General features: G+C 50.2%; 1 protein-coding gene across 4 annotated transcripts in view; it reads right to left on the reverse strand.

Moving 5' to 3' along the window:
• The window catches only part of UBN2 (ubinuclein 2), a 624,092-nt gene that overhangs the window by 219,786 nt on the left and 378,027 nt on the right, over positions 1-26,279 (reverse strand). For all 4 annotated transcript variants that reach the window (XM_086958832.1, XM_086958824.1, XM_086958830.1 and 1 more), the window contains 2 exons: positions 1,896-2,039; positions 1,259-1,309 (listed from right to left, as the gene is read on the reverse strand). In XM_086958832.1, coding sequence (XP_086814958.1) covers positions 1,259-1,309; positions 1,896-2,039 — 195 coding nt within the window. The remainder of the gene's footprint in view (positions 1-1,258; positions 1,310-1,895; positions 2,040-26,279) is intronic.

The raw sequence follows: 26,279 nt of genomic DNA on the forward strand, positions 1-26,279 counted from the left end.
AAAAAACTCAAAAAAGAAGAGCTAATGCTCCAGGGTCCTGGTAGCAGGAGCCGGAAAAAAGAACTGAAGGTGAAAGGGACCTGCACTGCATTCTGGGATACTGTGAGGCTTCTGGAAAGTTCTCTTAAAGGCACAGTATCCTGTTTTGAGCCACATAATGGCAGCCTATGGGGCTTGTCTGTCCACTCCTTCCTCTCTATCATTCCAGAGGGTTTTGCTGTTAAAGGCAAGGTTTTCTCTGTGGAAAACCCTGGACAGGCTGTGCTGTTGTGGTTTTTGGTGGAATTTCTAGTTGAAGTATTGGACAGTGTAGCCTGTGGATATAGGCTGCATTATCGGTCTTTAAATTCTCTCTTAAGTGTCTATGCAGGTCTGCATGTTTTGACAGCTTAAGAGATTATTTTTGATTGCTCCGGGGTCCGCGCACATGGGCGGGACTATTCACTAGATTATGACTATACACAGAGATCCCCTACTACAGAAAGGGGAGACACATATCGGGCAAGAGGAATCACAGCTGTAATCAATCCGCTTAGCCTGATGGGATAGGCAGAGTGGGCGGGTGTATATGCAAGGGTAGAGGGGCTATACTTGTAACCACAATACCTTTTAATATGAAGTCTGCGGTAGGCCACAACTGCAGAATGCAGTCTCTCTTTCTGTGTTAAAAATGTGTGTGATTGTGTCAGAAGGGGTGGGGAGGGGGTTATGTTGGGGGATTGTTACAGGTGTGATTGTATAAACACTGGAGCCCGGTCATCAGGAATAACATTTAATAATGATATATTTAAAAAAAAAGATTTAACTAAGTTATGGCTTTGCATGTGCTGTGAAAAAAAGTGCTTGAACTGGAATAAGGAAATCAACACCAAGGTATTTTTGCCTACTCTTCTCGTTCTGGTCCATGCAACTGTTCGGAGGCCTGATAAGACAGCCCAAAAATGCGATTACATTTGGCAACAGAAAACGTTGTTTGGACAGGTGTCTTAAGAATGGCTTGAAAAGGCTGTATCCAGCTTGCCCTCTTCCTTTCGACTTAAATACTCAGTGAACAATTGCGACCTTCCAGCTACACTTTCCCCCATGACCACTTGACTACCCATTCAAGTCCATTCTCACACCCACTCTTAGCCTGGCACCGGACAGTGTTTTCCACAAACAAATCTGTCAAGAAGACCTCTCCTCAGTCTTGTCAGCTAGCTCTCTGCCAGGCTCTTTGGAAAACATTACTGGACAGAGCAAGGCGCTTTGTACTCACGTGGCTGAAGTGAGGTGCTTATGAACGCTTCTACTCTCCTTAAAAAGCATCCTGCAATGACAGAAGCCGGCAGACATTGAAACAATATCAACCCAGACAATTTAATATACTAGAAAGTTTCAACAAGTAAAACAAACTTACAAGGTGAATGTGGGTAAGCAGAACATGACTTTCAGGACACACTACTACCATGCCAACTCAGCTATGACATTACATGTCTCCAGCTATATCTTGTGTCTAGTTATTCACATACTCAAAGTACTATGAATTTTAGAAATCTATGATAACGCAACATAAAATAACTCCTTTTATACTGTGTGAAAAACATTTAAAGTCTTAACTTGAGAGAAGACGTTCTTAGCAACAAACAAACAAAAAAAGCAACCAGAAAATCTGAACAATTAAGCAAGGTTTAATCAAACCCCCTGCTGCTACACATCTAAGGAACAGTCTATATTGTAAATAGAAAGTGGCACTTGATAGAGCAATAGAGGCTGCTAACTAAATACAAACCAACATCTACATTCCTGTGGCTTGAACAGGAGATTTGAGCCCTAGGCAGTAAAAAATGCGGATAGGAGGGGTCAGGGAGCAAATATCTAGTGACATCGGCACACTCCGAAATAGGGAATCTCACCTGGCTTGCATCCAGCCCTTAGGCCACAGCGGTTTCACCTCTGTTTCCATGAAGCTCTTGAGGTAGTCTTCAGCAGACTGGCTCTTGCTTGGCTCCAGCTCATAGCACCCCAGCTTGATCTTCACCAGGTTGCAGAGCAAAGACCTGCAAAAGAGGAGAAAAAGGGGGGGGGTGCAGCAGGAAAGGGAAGAAATTATTACTTGTGGTCCCGGTTTTGCATCAAAGGAACTTCAATTGATGTCAGAAAAAATGTACTGCTACATAGCGAAAAGTCCAAAATGCACAAATGTTACAGACCAGCGCCAAAACTATCAAAAGCGAGAGTTTCCAACTCTTAGTTTATAATAATCAAAAACCAGTTCTCAATGGCAGTAGTTGCATGTCAGTGTTGAGAAAAAGAGCAGTCTGATAGCCATACATTAGAGAAGTTATAACTACCCTGTCCCTTTAAGGTGGCAGGTGTTTCTTCTAACCATGATGCAGTAGATGCCTTGTACGGGCAGTAGCTTCAGTTAGAGCTTTTTGAAGCAATTAGTGGCGACTACAGGAACATTCTGAGGTTTTTATCCCCAATCAAGGTAGGAAGGCAGGGTTGTTTAATACAAGGAGGATTCCTACAATGCAGAACCAGGACTAAAAGTAACCATTTCTCCTGCATCATAGAAGCTTCTTTGGTGGTCATAATTGTGCCAAAGAGTAGCAGGCGAATACATGGCCCCCTTCAGGCTCTCTGTCATAGGGTATACAAATTCTATATTAATGTGAAAGAATAAACTAAAACATTTTTCAGAGCAACTTGTAATAAAAGAGCCAGCATTTGCACGGTTTTGTTTTGCAATCTAGTGTGAGAAATGTATGAACTGATTTCCAAGTGGCTACCTCACATGTGTCTCACAAAGGAATGTTTCTCTGCTACTTTAACTGTACTGAAATGGGTACCTTGGAACGATGATAGATAATAGACAGGACACTTTTAATGGAGCATTACACAGTTTTGAAGTGCCAAAACCTTGGCAAATGTGATCACAGCTGCGAGAGAGCTGGTTGGATTTGTGTAGATTAATATTTTATTTAAATAGAACCCAAACATGTCCGTGTCTCAAAATTCTCTGATGGTGTAAATGGATTGCTACTAAAAACTGAGTCTGGATAATATGAACACCACTTTTGGGAAGACCGATGGGTTTTATTAGCATGAAAACTGTATAGAGATCAATTGATGAAAGGACTTGAATTTCACTAACCCTACAAGCTGGAGGTATCTGACTAGGTAAGCGTTATGAAACCATATGAAAAGATTCAAAAGGGGGACTGATTCAGCATTAAAAAAATCAGATTTAACTTCCACGTAGACGAGGACATTTTTACCTCCTTTCTGTAAGCATTCTGAGAAGTCTTTCACAAAGTAATTCTAAAAAGCATGCATCATTAGGACGCTTCCTGTAAGATGCAATTGCTACACGTACGCCTTTCGTGGGTAAGAACTGACACATTTTCTGAGCTACATGTAATAAATATGGGGGAGAACCATTTTGTAGTATGAAATGAGAATGTGACCTTGTCTATCTGAGATAAATGTTGTTCATTGTCAGACGGTATAAGGCTAATATCCGATTGGTTCAATAAGATGACTTATAAAACTTTAGTATATGGTTCAAGAGATACCCAGGGCTAGTAAGTTAAATGGCAGCAAATGTATCGCCACTACAGTGACACAGTAAAACATGATTCTATGCCATCCACAGCTGCCTTGTCAGGCCGCTTGAAACCGGTTAACTCTACATGGCAAAATAAAACCTTTTTGGCAGGTCAAATGCTTCCGTCCTAATTAGCCAACCCTAGAGAAGGCCTTGGTAGCCCACCAGATAAGGCCATTTATATAAAAAGGGAATGGCCTGTTCAGTTGGAGTTTAACTTGGCCTGACCATGAAAACACAGAAACCGACGTTTTCACTGTAGCATGCTCAGTGGTCTCATCAGCTAATATGGAGTTTCACTAGCCACTGCACTAAATGATCACATCCATTTAAGACCACCAAAGATATTATTTCAAGGTATCAAATTAACTGTTTCACTGAACCAGATTAATTGGTAAGATGGTGAGACCTCCGGGCCAAGGCCAGCACTCTCCCCAGCAGCTCCGCCTCACCAGGACACTCCCCAGCTGCTCTGCCACCAGCAGTGAGAGTTCGAGTCAGCTACCCGGCACCACGTGCCAGACCCGCCCAGCTGCCTCCTGGCGACCCCACTACCTTGGTTGCTTTAGTCTCTGGTGCCTGAATTTACTTAACTGTACTTTGTGGTGCTTTATTTTTGTTATTGTGCTGTGTCGTGTTCTATTTTCCCACTAGACTACCCTTCGCACGCTCATTTCGCGCCGCTGCTGACCCTGCGTCCCGGCCCCCAGCTCCAGCCTCTGCACCCTCCCCACCCCCCTTCATATGGCGACCGCTGGCGTGCAGAAGCCGCGCCAGCGGCAACCCTACTGCGCCCGTCCGAGCCTGGACCGCGCCCAGCGCCAGAACCCCCTGGCTCCCGCAAACACCATGACACCCGTCTCCGCTATGACTCCAGCAGCCTCCATGCGCTCAACGCCGGACGATCACGCACCTGCTGCCTGGCTGCCCCAAAGCGCACCCAAGACCCCTTCTCCTGCCAGAACTGCAGCTTCCCCAGCATCCGGTCCGCCAACCCACCGACCGGTGGTTTGGCAGGCCCAACTACCTCAGGTGCATTCTGATTAACATCCGCTCCGCCAGCAAACGCTTTCCTGACGGAGACCTGGCTGAACACCTCCTTGGCACCCGACATCGCCATAGCCATCCGGAAGGCTATAAGATCACCCGCAGGGACCGCACCAATGGAATAGGAATCGCCATCGTCCATAGGAACACTCTCAGAGTCTCGACCAACACAGACGACTCCCTCAGCACCGCCGAACACCTGCACTTCCAGATCCACACCGATCCCAACACCACCCTCAGAGGAACCCTCGTCTACAGGCTCCCCGGACCCCGACCACAGTTCAGCAACTCCATCGCCGACGTCGTCAGCACACACACGCCCTCGCCTCCATGGACTACATCCGCCTCGGGGACCTGAACTTCTACCAAGAGAACAACAAAAAACACTAACTCCACCACCCTGATCGAGAACCTCGGACTCAGACAACTCGTCACAACACCCACCCACTCCGCCGGCCACACGCTTGATCCCATCTTCTCCGCAAGCTCCCACGTTTCCTTCAACCACACCACCGAACTCCACAGGACCGATCATCACTGCATCCACTTCACCTTCCGGAAACCCACCACCGCACCCAACAGATCCCTCGCCGCTGCAGGAGCAAAGTCACCGAAGACCAGCTAACCACCACCCTCGCCCGTAGTCCCCTGCCGACCCGACCGACCCAAACAACGCCACCCGCAACCTCAGACAGTGGATCGATGACTGCGCCAACACCCGAGTCCCCCGGTCAAGAAACCCTCCAACAGTCACACCAGCAAGAAAGCCAGCTGGTTCACTTAAGATCCAAGCAAACCTGCCGAAAGCTAGAGAAGAACTGGCACCACGAGCGAACACCGGACAGCTACGGAGCCCACAAGAACGCCACCCGCAGACACCATCAGCTCATCAGAGCCGCCAAAAGGGCCCCCTTCAAAGACTGCCTAGACAACAATGCACACAACAGCAAAGAGCTCTTCAACATAGTGAAAGAACTTTCCAACCCCAGCTCCAACACCAATGACGTCCCACCTTCACAAGACATGTGCGACGCACTTGCCACCTTCTTCCATCGCAAGATCACAGACATCCACGACGGCTTCAACGCCACGATCACCACGACAACCACTTAGACCCCCCGCCCCCATAGGGCCTGAAGGGTGAAGAGGGTCCCCTGTAACTCCCTTACTAGGCCCATGCCACTGCCCTTGCAGCTTGCATGCCGTGTGAGGTGAAAAACGACGAAGTCGACATGGCACCTTGCCAGGGTGCATTGCCAGCCAGCACTGCCCGTAGGTATAGGTTAGTCACCCCACTAGCAGGTCTTATAGCCCTAAGGCAGGGTGCACAATACCATAGGTGAGGGCATATCTGCATGAGCAGATATGCACCCTACAATACTTAAGTCAATTCTTAAATATTATAAGTGCTAGGGAGGTCATAAGGAGTACATGGGCTGGAAACAACATCTATTTCTCCTGCACTATGATGGCTTCTCTGAAACCCGGAGTGTTTGGTACCAAACAGCTCATTATAATAAATACACATACTCCCATGTGTGGGCCGGCATCAATACCTTAGACGCGAGCAGTATGCGCCTCTCTCCAAGCCGGCAATTGCACACATCCACAGACTCTTTGATTAATTGCTATGGAAGGAACATAGCAGTGAGGTGTGGCATCCACAGTCTGCCATTGGTCTGTCTTCGTGCAAACCTCCGGGGTGACACCTGCAGCCTGTTCGTTGAAAGCAGAAACCTCATTTAATAGTATTGGGTACCTGACGCTCAAAGTGCACCCTGTGCTGCTGATGGTGTAGGTTTGGTGCTGCTTTGTGCCCGCAGTGCCCTCCATCAGACAATGATATCCAATTTCTCCTCCGCTCCTATGATCTACTACAACCAGGTAACGATTCATTCACCCAGATACCACACACAATCATGCCCTAAACCAATCCATCCCTCCGAATTAACACAGGGTACCATGACCCAATCATAGAGGAGTAAATCTCACACAGAACACCCTAGCTACTTCTAAACCCCATTTCAAATGTATACTACTCAATTGTAGATCGGCCACAAACCATGCAGCAAATATTGCTGATCTTATCCTCTCACATAATCCTGACTGAAACTTGGTAAAATGTGTCCTCTACACACATCCTTGACATACTGGTACTGGTCCCCCTGAACCATGGTATTACTAGATCAGACAGATATGATAGACCTGGTGGAGGCATTGCCTGCATACACCGTAATAGCCTTTCTGTGAAACAATCTAAGTCAACTGTGTTATCCTCATGTGAATACCTAAGCATTGGTCTTATGCAATAACAGTCCAGTTTGCAAACTGCACATGTTCTATCACCCTCCAGGGGACAACCTTTCTTTCATTCAACAGTTTATAGATATCATCACAACTAATGCAGGTCAACATGGCATCCAAATCTTGCTCGGAGACCTCAGCCTACACTGGAACGATCTAAATGACTCTGCAATGAGCAGCCTCCAAACATATTTTTCGGACCTAGCCTTGATTCACATTTGCAACAGCTCCACTCGTGACAAGAAATCAACCTTATATCTTGTTACTGCCAGGGACAATTACATCCAACTCGAATCGATCCACCCTTGTGATTGGTCAGACGATTTCTATAAAACATTCTTAATTAATGAAGAAGTACGAGTTACTTAACTTCGATAACTATGTATCTGGTAGAGACGATTCTAGACGCAGATTCCTTAATGTAGAATTATCCCCAGGCGTGAGACTTGATCCGGAAAACTTTGCTACAGCATCCCTGCGCACCAGGGGCACAGCATCACGTGACTCCGCCCAAGTGACGTCGGCGTACTTGACGTCAGCGAGGTCACATAAGTCCCACCCCGGCGCGCCTACGTCAGTTTTCTTCGGAGAACTTTTCCACGCCACAACTCGAAGCCATCAGACAAACTGTGGGAGCATGGGAACAGTGTGCGAAAGAGCAGAAAAAGTGGAAAAAGGAATGGTGACGAACAATACCATAAGGAGCAGTGCCAACACTGCAGTACCGAAAGGCAGGGAAAGAAGAAATAACAGAGCACAGCCCTGAGCAACCACCCGGCCAGCTTCTAGATAGTTCCTCCCTTGAGACTAGGAACAGATGCAAAATGTCATGACAACATGTAGCAGGGTATAACCTCAACCAAGAACAACGAAGGGCCACCAGTTCCAAGACAAACAGGGAACGACAACCTCCAAGGCAACCCCAGCACAGAGTGCGACAACCACCCCAAGTGAACAAAGGGCAAGGCACGGCCAGATGACCCCAACCCACAGATTAGCAGAGGGGCCAGGACCCTTAGTAAAAAAGAGGGGGGGAGGGGTGAGAGTAAAGGCAAGCCTCAATCGTGGAGCAACCAGAGCAGAGGGACACAGGAGTACCTATAGACCCATCCTCCAAAGTGCCAAAGAGGAGGAAAGGAACAAGAAACAATACAAACCATCCTGTCAAAAGAACAAAAGAATGCAGTCACAGAAGACAGCCACCCTCCGGGAGGCGAGTGCAGAAGACCAAGCCAAAGGTCCCCGCAGAAGGGAGAGGAAGGGCAGGCCGTGAAGGAATCTGCGTCTAGAATCGTCTCTACCAGATACATCGTTACCGAAGGTAAGTAACTCGTACATCTGATAGAGACTACTAGCCGCAGATTCCTTAACGTAGAATAGATACCCTAGCCATACCCACGGGGAAGGGGGGTCAGCGAAAGGACCCCACCAGCCAGGACATAACAGGGGGCCCCACAAGAGACTAGTCCAACGGACAGGGCGAGGAGCCCCGTCCTCCCAGGCAAGGGGAACCCCCACAAGCAGAACACCACCGGCCCCAAGAGGGGTGTGGTAAGAAGAAAAGAATAAAGAGGAAGCCCGTTCATACTCAACAGAGGAACCAGGGGCAAGGCCAGAGGAGGCCGAAGCACCCCACGTCCCTACAAGGCAACAGAACCTCCAGCCAATGCCAAGGCAAGGAAGACGAATTAGAACAACCTAGAGGGCCCAAGGAGACGAGGGAAAAGGCGGCGAGCCCACCACAGTCGGAAGACAATAGACCAGACAGAACGGCGCTCACCGCAATAAAGCAGAAAGAATAGCCCATCCCCAGGAAGAGCGGGTAGGCTGCGCCTGAAAGGATGAACACAAAACTATTGCAGCCCCTAGGACACAGAACATGAAGAAGAGCCCGGACACACCTCAGCGAGGGGTCCGCGCACATGACCCAAAAAAGCAGAATCAGAGCCACTATGCCAGGCCGCAGATAGCAGGTCAGACCTGGCAAAACAGCGCAGCGACCCCGGAGAAGACACCCCGGGGCACCACCAAGGCATTCCAATCCAGCAAAAGGGAATTGCACCTGCAACGTACATAAACGCCATGGAGAGCAGAGGCCTGAAGGCGACCACAACTCCCCAGCACAGCATACGCTATATAACAGCTACCACTACCCCACATAGGGTAAGTTAAGTCCCAAGACAAGGGAACCCTCTTTGCAAGAAACTTCTGCAGCACAGGACAACTGAAAGAGCCGCGGGGAAAACAACCTCTGCAGAAGGCTTGTCAAGCAGCCCAAGAGAAAAACAGGAGGCCTAATCTCAGGGCCAACCTGGTGCAGATAACCCAACAAAAACACACTGTGAAGAAGGGCAGTCCAGCAGCCAACAGAACCACAGTCTCAACAAGGAGGACTCGAGTGGCCATAAAGAACACAGAACTTAAACAACGAGGGCGACTCGCCCAAAGTGAGGAGCATCATCAAGAGCTAGCCCAACTCACAGGTCACTGAGGGGGGAGGAGGAGGAGGTGGCAGAGTCTGCTGGGGCATGGAACAGAAGAGTGCCATCAAAGGGAAGGTCAACCAGCCGTTCCCTAACATTTTGCGGGAATACACGGTCCCGAAGCCAAGCATGACGGTGAAGGGCAATCGAAGAAGCCATGGCACAACCAAGCACCTCCGATATATCCAGAGCAGAGCGAAGAATAAACGGAGCCAGCTCCCGGCCATCCAACGCATGGTGCCGCAAATCAACCAGAGCATTCTCCTGTGATGCAGCGGATCACAGGGGCTCGGCAGAGTCCCACAAACTAGAGGTGGCCCTAGCAAACACACAAAGTGTTTAGGGCCTGCAGAGCTGCACTGGTGGAAGCAAACATGTTGCGCCCCCAAGAGTCGAGCCAGCGGACCTCCTGTGATGGTGGACACAACAGTGGCGGCAGGGAGAGTAGGGTGGTCCGCAAAAGGGGGCTCGAGGCAGAGGGGTGGAGGGAAGGGCACGCGGCGCTGAAAGGTGCCGGTGAAAATGGTGTTGGGGCACCGGGTCCCCCGTGGTGGGACGTCCCCAAGTCCCCATCAGGGAAGAAAGGAGCGAACCTTCAAAGGGAAGCAGCAGCTCCTTCCCACCAGAGGCCTGGTGAAAAACATAGCGCGAGCAAAAGCCGGCCCCGCCTGCGTAGGGCCCCGCGATGGGGAAAGCAGCTCCTCCGTGGGCAACGGCTGCAAGCTAAGGCGGCCGTCTCCGAAGCCAACCAGAGCGGGCAAAGGCCAGGTCCGGAAAGGCAAAAGAGGGACCGAGGATTGGGGGACCTGTGGCACCTCCGGGGGAAAACCGAGGCAACGGTGATGACGTCAGGGAAAAAGCCACGACGTGGCAGCCCGTCTCTGGCAAGGACGACTCCAGCAGGCGTCCAACCTCCGGAGAAGAGGGGGGCGTCCGAAGAAGAGTCCTCGACCTGACGCCTGTCGGGCACCATAGAGCCCGCACCCCAGCAGGACGTCATCATTGTCGGCGCCAAAGACGCCGCCGGACAGGCCTCCTCCACACCACACAGCTCAGGGGACCGGGGCTGGTCGAAGCCAAGGTGGCTAAGGGACGATGCCGACTCTACCTCCGACAAGGCAGCCGCCTGCATGGAGGGACGAGAGGGACCTGGGGGGTGACAAGGCGCCCTCTGCCATCCTCAGCCCATAATGGGATGAGGGGGGTCTGCCGACCCATGTGGCGCAGCCAAGGCCGACTCAACTTCCGACTCTACCTCCGACGAGGCAGCCGTCTGCGTGGAGGGACGAGAGGGGCCCAGAGGACGAGGGGTCCCCTGCCAGCCTCGACCCGTGACGGAGCGAGGGGGTCCGCCGACTCCTGTGGCGCCGCCAGCAGCAGCCGGCGCCGTAGCGACATCACCTTGGCCTCAGGCAAGGCCACCGCCTGTCCAGAGGGCCAAGAGGGGCTTGGGGATGCAACCCGAGCCCCAGTGACCTCGCGCAACAGCACAGGGACTTCCGCAGGAGTTTGCGGCATGGCAGAGGCGCCGTGGTCCAAAGGAGGGACCACCGAAGGGCCGCACCCCTACGGCACCACATCCTCCAAGCCTGGAGCCGATCCAGTCTGCGCCAGAACCGCCGCGGAGGGCCCGCACAATGCAAGGGATCCGCCGACATCCCAGGAGGGGGAGGAGAAGCCAGCGAGGCCTGCAAAGCTGCCGTATATGTAACGGTGGATAAGGGGACAATACGTGGGGCTGCATCACCCACGGAGAGCCCACGCCCCCAACAGGCCAGAAACCAGCCCTCGGGACAAACTGCAACACTTACCAATCGGGGAGCTACACACGTGCGGCATAGGAGAAGGATGGGTACGACTGAGACGATGGCTGCTTCAAAACCCTTCCGCAGAAGATGATCGAGGTGACTAGGCCGACCTGGACAGACGTGCCTTAGTGAAGTTTCATCCGGTGCTCTCGCCGCGACTTCGGCTTCAACTATTGGCACGCCTCACAATCAGTGGAGCCATGATCTTCCCCCAAACACCAAGTTGAGGGTCCGTCGCCGACATAAGGCGTTCACACGACGAGCACGTCTTAATGCCCGAAGGCATCCGCACACTGTTTCCACAGATAGAAGCGAAGGAAAAAAGGGCCTTTAAGAGGACCGGGCATGAACCGGATCGTTGCACACAGAAAAGGAAAAAACGGACGTAGGCGCGCCAGGGTCCGACTTATGTGACCTCACTGACGTCACGTAAGCGGACGACGCCTGGGCGGAGTCGCATATGCCACCCCCCCCCTGCACGCAGGGATGCTGTGGCAAAAAAGTTTTACGGATCCAGTCTCACGCCTGGGGATAATTCTACGTTAAGGAATCTGTGGCTAGTAGTCTCCATCAGATGTGAGTGTTAATACAGCGCAAACAATGTAACACAAAATCTGGAAAAGGAGTTTGAGGAATATTAACATTGATCAACTGACATATCTGAGCGGCAACCTCATGCCTTTCCCTGAAGACACATCAGATATCAATGCCAGGAAGACGGAGATCATTCTTTTCGGGAAAGCCCAAGTTCTATGGTCCAGTAATTAGTGGCCTTCCAACCTCGGCCCGTGTCCATCTTCCAAACTGGTGGTTCGTAACCTAGAGGTGATGATCGATAATAACTTGTCCATGAAAGACCATGTCAATCATATGAAGGCTATCCGTTATGGACTAATGCGAAGTCTTTGCAAGATCTTCCAATGGACCCCAGTTGTACCCAGGATGCTGCTGGTCCAAGATCTAATTATCAGCCGGCTTGACTACAGAAATGCCCCGACGGCCTCCATCAATGAAGAGCTTCTCACCAAACTCAAGGTGCTACAAAATACAGCTGCTAGACTCATATTAAACCTACCCTCACGGTCCCCATAGTCACCTGGATTGCTCTCAAGAACTCTGTGATAGAATGGCAGACTTTTTTCGTACCCAGATCACTGATATATATTCCATTCTGGAGGACTATAATGTTGGAAGGGCCATGTCGGTTACTTCCGTACCTGATTCTAATGTTTCAGCATTATTGGAGGACAAACCTAAGCTATGCACTTTCCCTTGTATCTCACCTGAAATGACTGACCATCTTTTATAAGGGTTCGCCTCCGGGTCTCCTTTGGATGCCTGCCCCCTAAAAGTATTAAAACTTGGAAGGGAAGTTATTATTCCCCACCTTTCTACAGTAATTACCATGGCTATTACTCAGGGACAGTATCCAATTCCTTTGAAAACTGCTGTGGTTAAACCACTTTTCAAAAGGCCTTCTCTGGACCCTTTGGAACTAAAAAAATGATCGCCCCATCTCGTTGCTACCAGTCTCAGCTAAGATTATGGCGATAAATCTGAACTCCCAGCTTAGCACATTTCTATCAGACTATCAGCTGCTTGATGGCTCACAGAATGACTTTAGAAGCCATCATAGCACTGTGTCAGCGCTAACGGCAGTTCTTGCCAACATCTGGGTTCATGTCGATGCAGGGCCCACTACCCCGCTGATCTTGCTCGACCTAACCGCAGCGTTTGACACCATATCTCCTTTGAGGCTGGTTGATCGCCTCATGGAGATAGGGGTTGGGGGTACGGCTTTGAGGCTTCTTTCCTCCTTCCTCAGTGAGAGGTCACAGGTAGAGAAAATGGGCCATTTTTACTCAGCCTCCAATCTTCTGATGCCTCAGGGTCCCACCGGAGCCCCACTCTTTTTAATATCTATGTGTCCCCTCTAGCTAGAGTCGTAAGATACTTTGGATTGGAGATACCCGCCTATGCTGACGACACTCAAATTATGGTGTCCATTACTAACAGCATTAGTGAATATGCCGCTAATTTTAACAACGGCTTGGAGGCAGTCTCAGCCTGGGTGCCTGAAAACTATCTCAAATTAAATGGGGGACCAGCCAGATCTTGATTTTGGGCAAACAACATGACATTTGGTCTAAAGACTGGTGGCCAGATACGCTGGGTAGCTGCCCCTCTCCCGTATGCTATGGGAAAAATCTGGGTGTTATAGTTGATTCATCTCTGTCCATGAACCTACAAATTAGCATAACTGTGTCCACTTATTTTGGGATAATCAGGCTGCTTGGAAAAAATTCCCAGTTTCTTTCCTTTGGATCCAGAACACAGGCAGTAATTTACTTGGTAATGTCCAGACTCTATAACTGTAATGCTCTCCATCTGGGACGTATTAAGGGTCTGGTGCATTGTCTTCAACTGGTGCAGAATGCGGCAGCAAGGCTGGTGATGGACTTACCCAAATACCTCTCAGTCTCGGCCTCCCTTATCTCATTGCACTGGCTGCCTTTGGATCGCAGAATCCTCTTCAAGACTTTGCCTCACCCATAATGCTTATTATGGTTTGGGCCCTGATGCTATTAAAGCAACGTTTCAGCGCTATGCCCCCCTCAAACAGCTTAGGTCAGCCAGCAAAAATGTGCAGGTAGTTCCTATATATAAAAAAGTTAGGTGGGACGCAGGGCCTTCTCTACCGCTGCTGCCAGGCTCTGGAAAGCTCTTCCTGATAGACTATCGGGTCTTATGTCTCATGCTCTATTTCGCAGGGCCTTGAAAACCTGGCTCTTTACTCAAACCTTGATATGAGCATGCTTTCTGGCTGTGCGTAGTCCGCTACAGCGCCTTGATGCCCTTGGGCTAAGTTTCACGCTTTTCAAATATAATATTCATTCACCTAGTTTGAGAGCTCTTTACTGGCTTCTGATCAGGAAACGATTGCCTGGTCCACGAAACCATCCACAAGAACAGGCCATATATTGCTAAGAAACTCACCGGGTATCAACCTACCAGAACCCTTAGGTCCTCAACCAAATATCTTCTCACCCCTTGTCAGATTCGCACCGCAAGAAATGGCAGCAGATCCTTCTCACATCTCGCTCCTACTCTGTGGAATTTGCTCCCTCTGCAGTTACGTATGGAAACTGACCACGGACTGTTTCGGAGAAGTCTAAAAACTTAGCTGTTCTGATCGCTCTTCCTCCTAGTTTTCATCTCTTTCTTCTCTTCTTTCTTTCCTGCCCCGGGGTTTTTGCTGGCGCTTTCGAGACCCACAGGTGATATGCACGCTCAATAAAATCCTATGACTATGTAGGGGCTCTTACAAATCACTACCTCAGCTCCATGACGATTATTCTAGATTGCATTGCACCGCTACAACTTAAAAGAACTTCCACCAAAGACTCCAAGCCATGGTACAATGGCAGAATCAGTACTGAAAGACGTACCCTAAGACTAATTGAACGGCGGTGGAAAGCTTCGACGTCTCTTGATCACCTCAAGCTTTCTATAAAAATATCACAATATTAGAAGCTAAGTTCTCTAGACACCAACTAGACCAAGCTAAAAACTGTCCAAATAACGATTTGAACTGTGAAATCAATCAAACGGCCTACTCAAACCCCCCCTCCCCCCCCCCCCTGAATCAAGTTCATTACCCAGTTGCGATCTATTAGCCTCACTCTTCCTCGAGAAGTCTGAAAACATGAAGATCGACGTGCAGAGGGCTTTGGAGCAGCATACTTTCTCTCCTAGCAACACCCTTTCCCCCTCCCTTACGGCCTTACCCACTTGCCCATCGGGACGCACCCTAAAAAACAATGCTTCATGGACTTCCCGCAAACACCTTTAACGAAGGCGAAATACTGAAAATGCTTGCAGCATTGGAACCTGCTAACCTCTTCGTTGACCCTCTGCCCTCTAATTTCTTCTGTGAAATTAAAACATTGATATTTCCACTAAGGACCAAGATTGTTAATGCCTCTCTACTCCTAGGCATAACCCCAGACTGCCTAAAATCGGGGCAGATGTCCCCCTTGCTGAAAAAACCATCAGCGAACCACTCTGATCTAAACAACTTCTGCCCGATCTCTACCATTCCAACTCTGGCGAAACTCTTGGAAGAATGTGTGCACATCCAACTCTGCAACCACATCGAACAATTCTGCCTTTTGGGCCATTTCCAATCTGGCTTCTGCCCAGAGCGTAGTACTGAATCAGTTCTGACTCAGTGAATGAGGAACTAAAAATGCTAGACCAAAATTAACCTTGCCTTATAATCCTTCGGCATTGAACACGGTTAAGCACGACAACTTATTAGATCTCTGGAGACATAGAATGGGCTTATCAGGATCTGCCCTAAACTGGTTCACCTCATTTCTCCAAAATAGATCTCAAAGATTCAAGGTCAATCAATTTCGAACCAAGTCCATTCCTGTCACTCAAGGAGTCCTGCAGGACTCCTCCCTCTCACCCACTCTCTTCAATCTGTATATGGAGCCTCTCACCGAACTTCTGAGCTCATACAACATTCATTATCATATGTATGCGGATGACACCCAACTGTGTCGAAGAGTATCCTCCGCTGAAGACATCAGATCTCTTAATTCAATTCTACAAAAAAACCAATCCTGGCTTGTAGTCAACCACCTCAAACTAAACATCCTCAATACGAATTCTTACTAATCTCTCCACCCAACCAATTACCCATTATTGAGGAATGGCTAGAACAAACAGTACTCAACTGCCGGCCCCAAGTTATAAACTCAACAAGATCTCTGGGAAAAACCTTAACATGCAGAAGCATATCAGTCCAGCAACCAACAGACCTAACCTACAAAGGAGCAACATGAGAAAATCAGACAGTTCCCACCCCCCCCCCCCCCCCCCACCCCCCTCACACAATGACTTCAAACCTGAAGTAAAAGCCCTAGTAACCCCTAGCCTGGATTATGGTAGTGAAACCCTTTGCGGTTTGCCCAGATCTACAACAGCTCCTCTAAGAGTCTTCCTTAATTCGGCTGCTAGACCCATCACAGGATCTAAAAAAAACTGCCACATCTCCCCAACCTTTAAAAATCTCTACTGGCTCCCCTATGAAGCAAGAATTCAATAATAGAAAAAAAAGAAAATCGCTTTCATGACCCATTGAGCCTTTCACTTAAATACTCAACCTATCTGGCCCAAAAGTTGGCGCTTTCAAATGGTGATAGATCTACCAGTAGCTCCAGCACTCTACTGCTTAAACCACAGAGATTCTATGGCAGGACCAGAGGCTTCAGATTAGGCTGAATCTTTCTCCATTTATTACGCTCCAGCAGCTTTATAAAGAATCACAATCCACATAAAAACTACATTTCCCATGAGCACAGGGAAAATAGAAACAGAGAAATGTCCAACAGAGGCAGCTTGCTCGTGTGAGGACGTCTCCACTTCCCCCGCGGATGCTCTGTCTTACTCTTTCTTCGCTGCTCCAGGAGCATCAAGATGAGTGCCTTTTAGTTTCCTCACACTAACTGTTAGATTTATGTTTTTTACCTGTATTGACTGCACGGGGTTGCGGTGAGATTGTGGGGATAAATACCTCAAATATTCTTGACATGTTTAACGCGTTTTTTTCCAGGTATCGTTTGCGGGATATTGTTGTTCGCTTCTTCGCTGCCGCAGTGGTTACTTCTGTCGCTCAGCGCAGTGCGGCCTCCCGCCGCTAGGGGACCGTGCGCCCTCTCGCTCCATGCATTTCCAGTGAGTTAACCCCCCACGCAGCAACGAGTCGTCTAGTTCCGCTTTTCTCATTTTGGTCAGACTGACTCGCTTGCGCACCTTACTGCAGTCGCGGGGGAAGATTATCATTAAATTGAACAGCGTTTGGGCTTATTGTTACCCAGAGAGCCCCTGCCTGAAGCCTGAACACCTGCATCGTGGGTAAGACCATTCATAATAAAAAGGGACCGGCCCAGACAGGTTCCACTACCCTCAGAATAAGGAGGGCGATAAGGGTCCCAGGGCTACGCCCACTCTGTATGTGCAAACTCTGTTCTTTATTGATTAAGGGTTTTTCCCCATATTGATTCCTCTTTTCTATCCTTGAGCTTGGGTGGCAGTGCCACAACATTATGGAATACGAGGACTACTATGAAGAGGAAGAGGAGGTCATGTATCTACCTGTAGATGACCATTTCGGTCAGGTCATGGACTCCTCCATCCTCAAGACGGTGTCTCAAGTGGTTGTGCCGTTGGAGAAGAAAAGTGACCTATTACAAGCACAATGTCAACAACCCCTCGACCCGAGGGAAGATTTATTGGGGCCGAAGAAACCCCTACTTCCGGGCCAACCACCACTAGCGCGGTGGAACCCAAACGAAAGCGTTGAGAGGATGCGGGAGTGGGCACGGATGCCTTTGAGCGCCTCAAATAGGCATTCATGGATGCCCAGACGTCCGCACCGCCCATCAAATCAGCAGAGGCTCTGGCAGGACTCTCTGGTGTTCATGATTATGTCGCTACCTTAGACCCAGATGAGACCCCCCAGACCTTTGACGGGGATGGGGAGTTGGAACAGCCATGGCACCCAACAAAGCTAGTCCAGTCAGCACCCCCGACCTAGGCACAGACATGCTTAACCCAAACACCTTACTGCACCCACGATCAAAGCAGTGGGTCCCTGCCCCCAACGTAGCAGCCTACATGGCGGCCAGACTGCGCAAACCCCTAGACCAAGAAGTGAGGACCTACCCTAGAGGGAAAGGTTGCAGTTACATCTGAAGTGGACCCTAAGATGTCCACCTTTTTGGCGAAATTCATTCACCATCCCAAGAAAGGTATCGGCCGCTTGTGGAGAGCGTGCCAAGATAAGCTCTTGGACCCGGCAGGTCCCTTGGCGAAAATTCTGGATATGGCCGAAGACGCCAAGGACTCTGGCACCTTGATCTCCACATACACCCTCTCTAGTTGAGCACAGAGGGCGATCATATTCTTTGGGATCGCCAATGTGGCAATATCTACAGAACGTCACAGGTCTCTGCTAATAAAAATAGATTATAAACTAGGGGAGTTGGCCACCTCAGAAGCTGGTCCAGTTGCGGAGGGCAATCTCTTCAGAAACCCCTTCGTAAAAATTCGTTAATACTTTTAACTCTTTGGACAAAACGCAAATGTCGATTAAATGAATCTTCACCCCGCATGTTTTTGGCGCAGCCGGTCGTGGCAGGGGACGCTCGACCGGCCGCCCCTACAACAGAGCCTCCTACAAGCCGAGCAAGTCTCATAGAGGATAGTATCAGGACCTAGAAACATTCGGGAACTTCTACCCGACCAGGTACTACCCAAGCCACAGGGGTGGCAGAGGGCACAGAGATGGTGCCTATAACAACCAACAAGTTAAGAGTCCAGAGTTTGAGGGAGGTGAAATTGGGAGACAGACTACAGTTTACACTTTGTTTTATGGGATGTGAACAAAGTTCAAAACCTGTTTCGGTCCTGGCCATCCAACAAATACTTGCAGAGGAAGCAAATGTGAGCTAAGCTATCATTGCTACTGTGTTTGAACTAAAGTCGCATTGTTTCTGATGTGAGGGCCCTAGATCTCACAGTTAGGGTCTTCACTCTGGAAGGATTGACTTTTCACATTGCCAGAAGAACCAAGTGTAATTCATGTTCTGTGTCCTATCCTGACTTTCCTGATGTCCCTAAATTGTGTGTGGTTGGAGCGCTCAAAGTCTATGGAGTGGCGACAATATACGCCCACAGGGCGTCAAACAATTGTTTTTAGCTCTTACTAAACCACACAGGGCGTTTTCGTCCCCTACGATTGAGAGATGGGTCCGCTGGGTGATGCAGCAATGAGGTATAGAAACATCCTGTTTTGGAGCTCAATCTGTGTGGGGTGCAATGGCATCCAAGACATTTTCTCTGGAAGTGCGGCTAGAGGATATTTTGAATGCCGCTGACTGGTCCTCGGATTCCACCTTAAAGAGATTCTATTTTAAACCAGTAGTGTCACTGGGGTCTTTGGTGGTGGACAAGCTTTAAACTAGCCTAATCTGAAGCTTCCGGTCCTGCCATAGAATGCAAAATTTCCTATCTAACGTGCAGGAAAGTTTAAATTCTATTAAGGACGCAAGGATTAGCTCACCCGGTGTTCATTCAAACACGCCCAGAACATCTGCGTACGTATGGTGAGTAAAATGTTTACGCTAAAGTTTCTTTACACAGGAATGTCAGTTGTGCCATTGTGCTTCGTTGTCCTTTGACTTGTTATGCTGTTCAAGGTTGATGAATAGGGTCCTAGTCCCTTGGACTTACCTAGGTCTCTTTTGGCTCAGGAACGAATGCTGGCAAGCAGGAGTAACCGAAGACTGCCTTGATGGGGTTGTAGGAAGAAAGAGGAAGACGGAGCATCCGCGAGGGAAGTTATGAGATATCTTCGCACGAGATTGGCTTCCTCTGGTGGACTTTTCTTTGTTTCCATTTTCCCTGTGTTCATGGGAAATGTAGTTTTTATATGGATTATGGTTCTTTATAAAGCTGCTGGAGCGTAATAAATGGAGAAAGATTGAGCCAAATACTCGCCTGTACGTTAGCTAGGAAATTTTGCATTCTCCCAAAAGAAAACATACAACCATGCATTTTCTGGGATCGCCTGAGGATCTGTAACTCAGTGCCCCAGAAACCAGATTGAATCCCTCAAAGGTCTCCACTTTTTTCGTGCTGAAGTAATTACTCATGACCAACATTTTGCCCTAGATCCTATTATCTCTATCCCCTGTACTTCACTTGTTCTTATCCACTATTTGCATGATGATTGTTTGCGGTCATTGTATTGATGATTGTTTTATTTACTGTTATGTTCCTATTTTTGCATCTACCTGTATCGGAGACAAATATCTGCTTCCTTTGCCTCTGTACATGTGTAAAGCGCTCAGATACTCACATGGGTCATGTTTGTGCTATAAACAACTTTCTAAATAACTTATGCCCCAAAGATTGCCCCCTGCAACCGATTTCCTTATCTGCTAGCAGTGAGGCTTCGACCACTCCATCTCCATTGTAAAGCATTGGGCCAAACTCCAATTTTGACCTCTGCACCTGGCTCCCTTGTGCTGCTGGTGATGCAACCTTGCCCCTTGCTGACCCTTGGACCCAAAGACTAATTGTAAGTTTCGTACTTACCTGTTAAACCACATTATTGCTCTCCTAACATTAGATAACACCGAGCTGGTCAGAAATTGCACTTTTTAAAGTGAAATAATGTTTTTTTGTTAAAAATGTACTTACCTTATCACAAAGATCTTGATCTTAAAGTACAAAGCTTATTTTTCTAAAATTGGTGGGGGGTCTCCTTTTTGAGTCGTGTTGTCCATTATTGGTCAATGTCGTGCAATAATAGTCTTACACGCCTCTGTGTTAGGACGACGGTTGCTCACCTACACTACCACTAATAGAGCACTTTGGGTTTTACATTGAGGCTTGTACACTTTTGGAGAACCCCCGACTCACTGCACAATATAACCACCTAGTGGCATTCCATATACAGAGCCTGCTTCCTACAATTGTTGAAAACTCTTCCAATTGCTGCTGTAGTATTTCCTCATTGTTGGTCGCTTTGCTTTCTTTAGAATCTCCATCGCTCTACCTTGGCAGAATGAGGTGGTCAAACGCACAAGTTACTTACCTTCGGTAGCGATATATCTGTAAGAAACAGTAGTTAGTATTAGACTCCTTATATGGAACAACATGAAAAAGGGAGTTCCCAATTATATAAAGGACCAAAAAATTCCAATAATAAATAGAAAGCGCCCACAGAACACTTAAATATTTTTCAAATGTTTATTAATTGTGGGTTTCTAACGCGCTAGAATCGACTCCCGAAGGAGTATCTCTGCGCAGTAGACCGCTGGGGAACCCGTCCTGGCTTTCCCTATGAGATGGTCCCTAGTGGGTATCTCCAAGGTGAAACCAGGCATCCCCGGCGTATGTGGGGGGCAGTTGTGGAGATGAGGCAAGCTAATACCCAGAGTTGCAGAGTGTGATCCCTGGTTAGAGTAGGCACCTAGGTGAGAATTATCGAGTCCGGTAACCCTGGTCCACGACCCTGCCGCGTTGGGAATTGAACCCTGGTCCCGGGCTGTCCTCTGCTCTCGGGTCTGCCGCCTCTAAACAGTGAGCGACACCACTCCACCAATACTCCAATATTCTCTTATTTATTTTCATAGAAAAATATATCAAGTTTAAATAATAGAGATCAATACATACTTCATTTCATATAAATACATATCAAATAGTGCAACATCAGCCCAGGGACACTGAGCAATAAAAAAATGGCACCCAAATCAATCACTCATTCTATATTTAGCTGTTCTGTGGGCGCTTTCTATTTATTATTGGAATCTTTTGGTCCTTTATTTAATTGGGAACTCCCTTTTTCATGTTGTTCCATATATATTTTGCCCTGGTGGGTTGTTCCCCCTCCCTTTATCCTCTTTAGGCGTCAGGGTCCCTCTTTCGTTTTTATGCAGTATTAGATTCCTTACCTTAGAATATCCCCAGGCGTCAGACGGTATCCGGAAAATTTTGCATAGCAGTACCCTTGCGCGGCAGTTGGCGTCGTCTGCGGCTCCGCGTCCGTCGTCGCCATCGGGATGACGTCGCCGGAGTACTTAGACGCCACCAGTTCTTATACATAGCTTTTCCGCGCCAGAAACGCAGAGCCATGATAAAAACCAACACTGGTGCCATGAAACTAGGGCCCTGAAAGGGGATTACCTTAACCCTAGATATTGGTTCGCAGAACGGGGAGGATGGGTGGGGCGGGAAGGAATCTAATACTAACTACTGTTTCTTACAGATATATCGTTACCGAAGGTAAGTAACTTGTGCATCTGAAAGAAACAGGTTAGTATTAGATTCCTTACCTTAGAATAGATACACCAGCAATACCAACCCCGGTGGTGGGTCTGCGAATCAATGATCACACCAGAAAGTCCTGAAGAACGGACCGGCCAAATAAGCCATCTCTCTGGACTTGGCTGTCCAGGCAGTAGTGTCTTGCAAACGTGTGCAGCGAGGCCCACGTAGCTGCCTGACAGATGTCCTGCAAGGGGACTCCCCAACCCAGGGCAGTAGTAGCCGCCGTGGCCAGAGTGGAATGGGCCCTCAGCCCAACAGAAGGCTCCTTTTTAGCCAAAGAATAGCATATCTTGATACACAACACGAACCACCGAGAGATGGTCCGCTTGTGCACCACCAGACCTTTCTTAGCGCCCATGTAACCAACAAAGAGTTGGTCATCCACTCGGAACTGGCGTGTGCGATCCAGATAAAACGAGAGCGCACGTTTTGGGTCCAGACGGTGGATCCTCTCTTCCTCTTTCGAGGGATGCAGAGGCGGAAAGAAATTGGGCAAGGTGATGGACTGCCTGATGTGGAAGGCTGCGACTACCTTGGGCAGGAAAGAGGGTCGCGTCCGCAACACAACTTTGTCCAGATGGACAGAATGGAAGGGAGGTTTAGAGGAAACAGCCTGCAGCTCACTCACCCTCCTGGCAGAGGTGATGGCAACCAGGAATGCAGTCTTCAGAGTAAGGAGACGAAGAGGACAGTTATGAAGTGGCTCGAAAGGAGCGCACATCAGCATGTAAGTGGAGACTGGACAGGTTCGGGTAGAGGACCGTCCCCTGTTGCTGTGACAGAAGGTACTCTTGAAGAGGCAGACAAATCGAGGGCTCAACAGACATGCTGAGTAGCTCGGGATACCAGTATCTTCGTGCCCAGGCCGGAGCCACATGGATAACTTGGGCCCGGTCGCGTCTGATCTTCAGCACTCTGGGCAGAAGTGGTATAGGCAGAAAGGCGTACAACAGACCGCAGCTCCACTCGCGACGAAAAGAGTCTACGAGCGAGTGCCGCCTTGGAAATTCCAACGCGCAGAACTGATGACATTGTGCGTTCTTTTCTGTGGCGACTAGATCTAACCAAGGCTCTCCCCACTGCTGAAAGAGGCCTCGCGCCACGTCCGAGTTCAGACGCCATTTGTAATCCATCATGCATCGACGGCTGAGTTTGTCCGACCTGGCGTTCAGGGAACCTGCCAGGTGTTGAACCACCAGGGTCACGCCCTGATGTTCCGGCAACTGCCAGAGGCGCAGAGCCTCCTGGCATAGGGTCCACGACCCCACCACGCCGGTTTGTTGGGAGCACCACATGGCGGTGGTGTTGTCCGTGAACACCTGCACTAGACTCCCCCGGACAGAGTGGAGGAATGCCTTCAGTGCAAGCCGGTTCACCCGCAGCTCCAGAAAGTTGATGTGAAGCAAGGACTCCGCCGGAGACCAGAGGCCTCTGATCTCCGCCTCTCCCATGTGGCCCCCTCGTGCCCTGGTGGGACGCGTCCGTCACAACTACGTGCTCCGGTTGGGGTAGGGAGAGGGAACAGCCGCTGACCCAATCGCGGTCCGTGAGCCACCACTGCAACTGCAGTGTCCTCCGAGATCAACACATGGTCGGACAAGTTGCCCTGATGCTGGGCCCACTGAAACTTCAGGTCCCACTGCAGAGCCCGCATCCACCACCGGGCGTGATGCACCAGAAGGATGCAGGAGGATATCAGCCCCAGAAGCCGCAGCGTCACCTGACCGAGACTCAGGATAACGGCTGAAAGATCGGAATCAGAGCCTGAATATCCCAAACCCGCTGTTCGGGAGGATAAACCCGAAACTGCGCTGAGTCTAGAATCGCTCCGATGAAGAGGAGCTTCTGAGAGGGATACAGGTGTGACTTCGGCACATTGATGGAGAACCCCAGCAGGTGCAGGAGGTCGGCCGTAGTCTGGAGGTGGCTGACGACTGTCTGGGGCGAGCCTGCATTCAACAACCAGTCGTCTAGATAGGGGAAGTCTGAAACCCCTTACCTGCGCAGATGAGCTGCGACCACCGCCATCACTTTCGTGAACACCCGTGGGGCGCTGGTAAGGCCGAAGGGGAGCACCGTAAACTGAAAGTGCTCGTGGCCTACTGTGAACCGCAGGTAACGCCGGTGGGCCGGCAGGACGGGGATGTGAAAATAAGCGTCCTGCAAGTCCAACGCTACCATCCAGGCTCCCGGGTCCAGGGCAAGCTAAGACCTGAGCCAAAGTCAGCATCTTGAACTTCTCCTTCCGGAGGAAGCCGTTGACGTTCCGCAGGTCCAAGATAGGGCGTAGGCCCCCTTTGCCCTTCTTGGGAACCAGAAAGTAGTGGGAGTAACAACCACACCCTACTTCTGGCCCAAAAACGTGCTCGATGGCCCCCTTGGCCAAGAGGGCCGCAACTTCCTCTTGCAGAAGACTCAAGTGATCCCCCGACACGCGGTGGTACTGCGGTGGCATGGCTGGAGGGGTCGCCTCGAAGGGGAGGGTGTAGCCCCTTCGGACGATTTGCAGCACCCACCTGTCCGATGTGACAGTGCGCCAGGGGAGGTGGTGATGGCAAACCCTGCCCCCAACTGGTGTAACATGGGCCCGAAAGCTCGGAGTAGGAGGGTTTTGAGGCGGATGCTGCAGGGGTAGTTGTGGACTGACCTCTCCGTTGTCCCAGACCGCCACCACGGCGGTTACCACATCCGCCACCGCGCTGGATGTTAGTCTGCGGGCCGTGGCTGGCAGGACGTGTGGGGGCGCCCCTTCCTTGGCCGCGAAAGGCAACAGTTTGCTGGCGCAGAGAGGCCCAAGGACTTGGCCATAGCCCCGGAGTCCTTAAAGCGCTTAAGGGCACTGTCTGCCTTGTCGCCAAAGAGGCAACGGCCATCAAACGGCATGTCCATAAGGGTGTTTTGGACATCAGCCGAAAAGTTGGCGGACCTCAACCAGGCATGGCGACGAATCGCCATAGTCGTTGCCATCGCTGTGCCCAGCGAGTCCATGGTATCCAGCTCACACCGGATGGAATACTGTGCCGCACCTCGACCCTCCACAAGGGCTTGGGTGAGTTGGGTGCGGACCCCCTCCGGACATTGTGGCAGCATGTCCGCGACCGTGTCCCACAGAGAGTGGGTGCAACGGCCCAAGAGGCACGCGGTGTTGACTGACCACAACCCCAAGCTAAGTGAGGAGAACATCTTTTTACCATACTGTTCGTACCTCTTGGATTCCCGATCGGGGGGAGCCGTCGGGAATGCGGTCTGGGAGTTAGAGGCCTGGATGACCAGGCTCTCGGGGGTGGAGTGGGTGGACAGGAAGCAAGGGTCACCCGGAGCCGGGTGGTGGCGCCTGGCCACGTTCCTATCTAAAGGCGCACCTGTAGCGGGCTTGGGCCAAGTGCCCAGAAGAACATCTGACAAGGCCTCATTAAATTGCAACAGAGGCTCGGTCGAGCTTGCCTGCGGTTCAAGGCCCTCAGTGAGAGGTTAGTCCTCAGGGCCGCGACGGGGAGCTCAAGGCCCAAGGTACCCATCACCATCCACCACCTGGTACTCCAGTTCAAAGTATGGGGCCGGGTCGTAGAAGTAGAAATCTCGTCTGAGCCGAATCAGGGTAGGACCGGGAACAGTGTCATCCCGGGATGGCACGGGGGTGACACCCAGGGGGCCGGCGAGGTCGACCGGCGACGACCCGGATCCGGCAGGGCCCTGTAGCATTGGGACCGAAGTCACTGACGGCGCCGGGGCCAAAAATCCTAACGGCGCCGGGGCCGAAAAACCCAACGGCGCCGGGGCCGAAGCACCCGGCCCGCTTGGGGACCCAGTCGGGGCCACTTGACCCGAAGGCGCCGCGGAACCCGACGGAGGAGTGAGCGACATCATGGCCATGAGGAAAGCCTCGATCTCCTACCGGCGTCACGTTCTGCCCAGGGACCGGCGGTCATGCAGCAAGCCGCGACGCCTGCGGCTCCGGCAGAGCCGCTGTCACCCGAACCCCCGGCGTTGTGCTACGCAAAAGTTTCTGGATCCAGTCTTACGCCTGGAGATATTCTAAGGTAAGGAGTCTAATACTAACCGGTTTCTTTTAGATTATGTCCTAAAGAGCCATGCTGCTAGATTGAGTGCATTTACTTCTGGCTGCCATACCTGCCC

The sequence above is a fragment of the Lissotriton vulgaris genome, chromosome 1_1 (genome assembly GCF_964263255.1).
Source record: "Lissotriton vulgaris chromosome 1_1, aLisVul1.2, whole genome shotgun sequence".
Lineage (NCBI taxonomy): Eukaryota > Metazoa > Chordata > Amphibia > Caudata > Salamandridae > Lissotriton > Lissotriton vulgaris.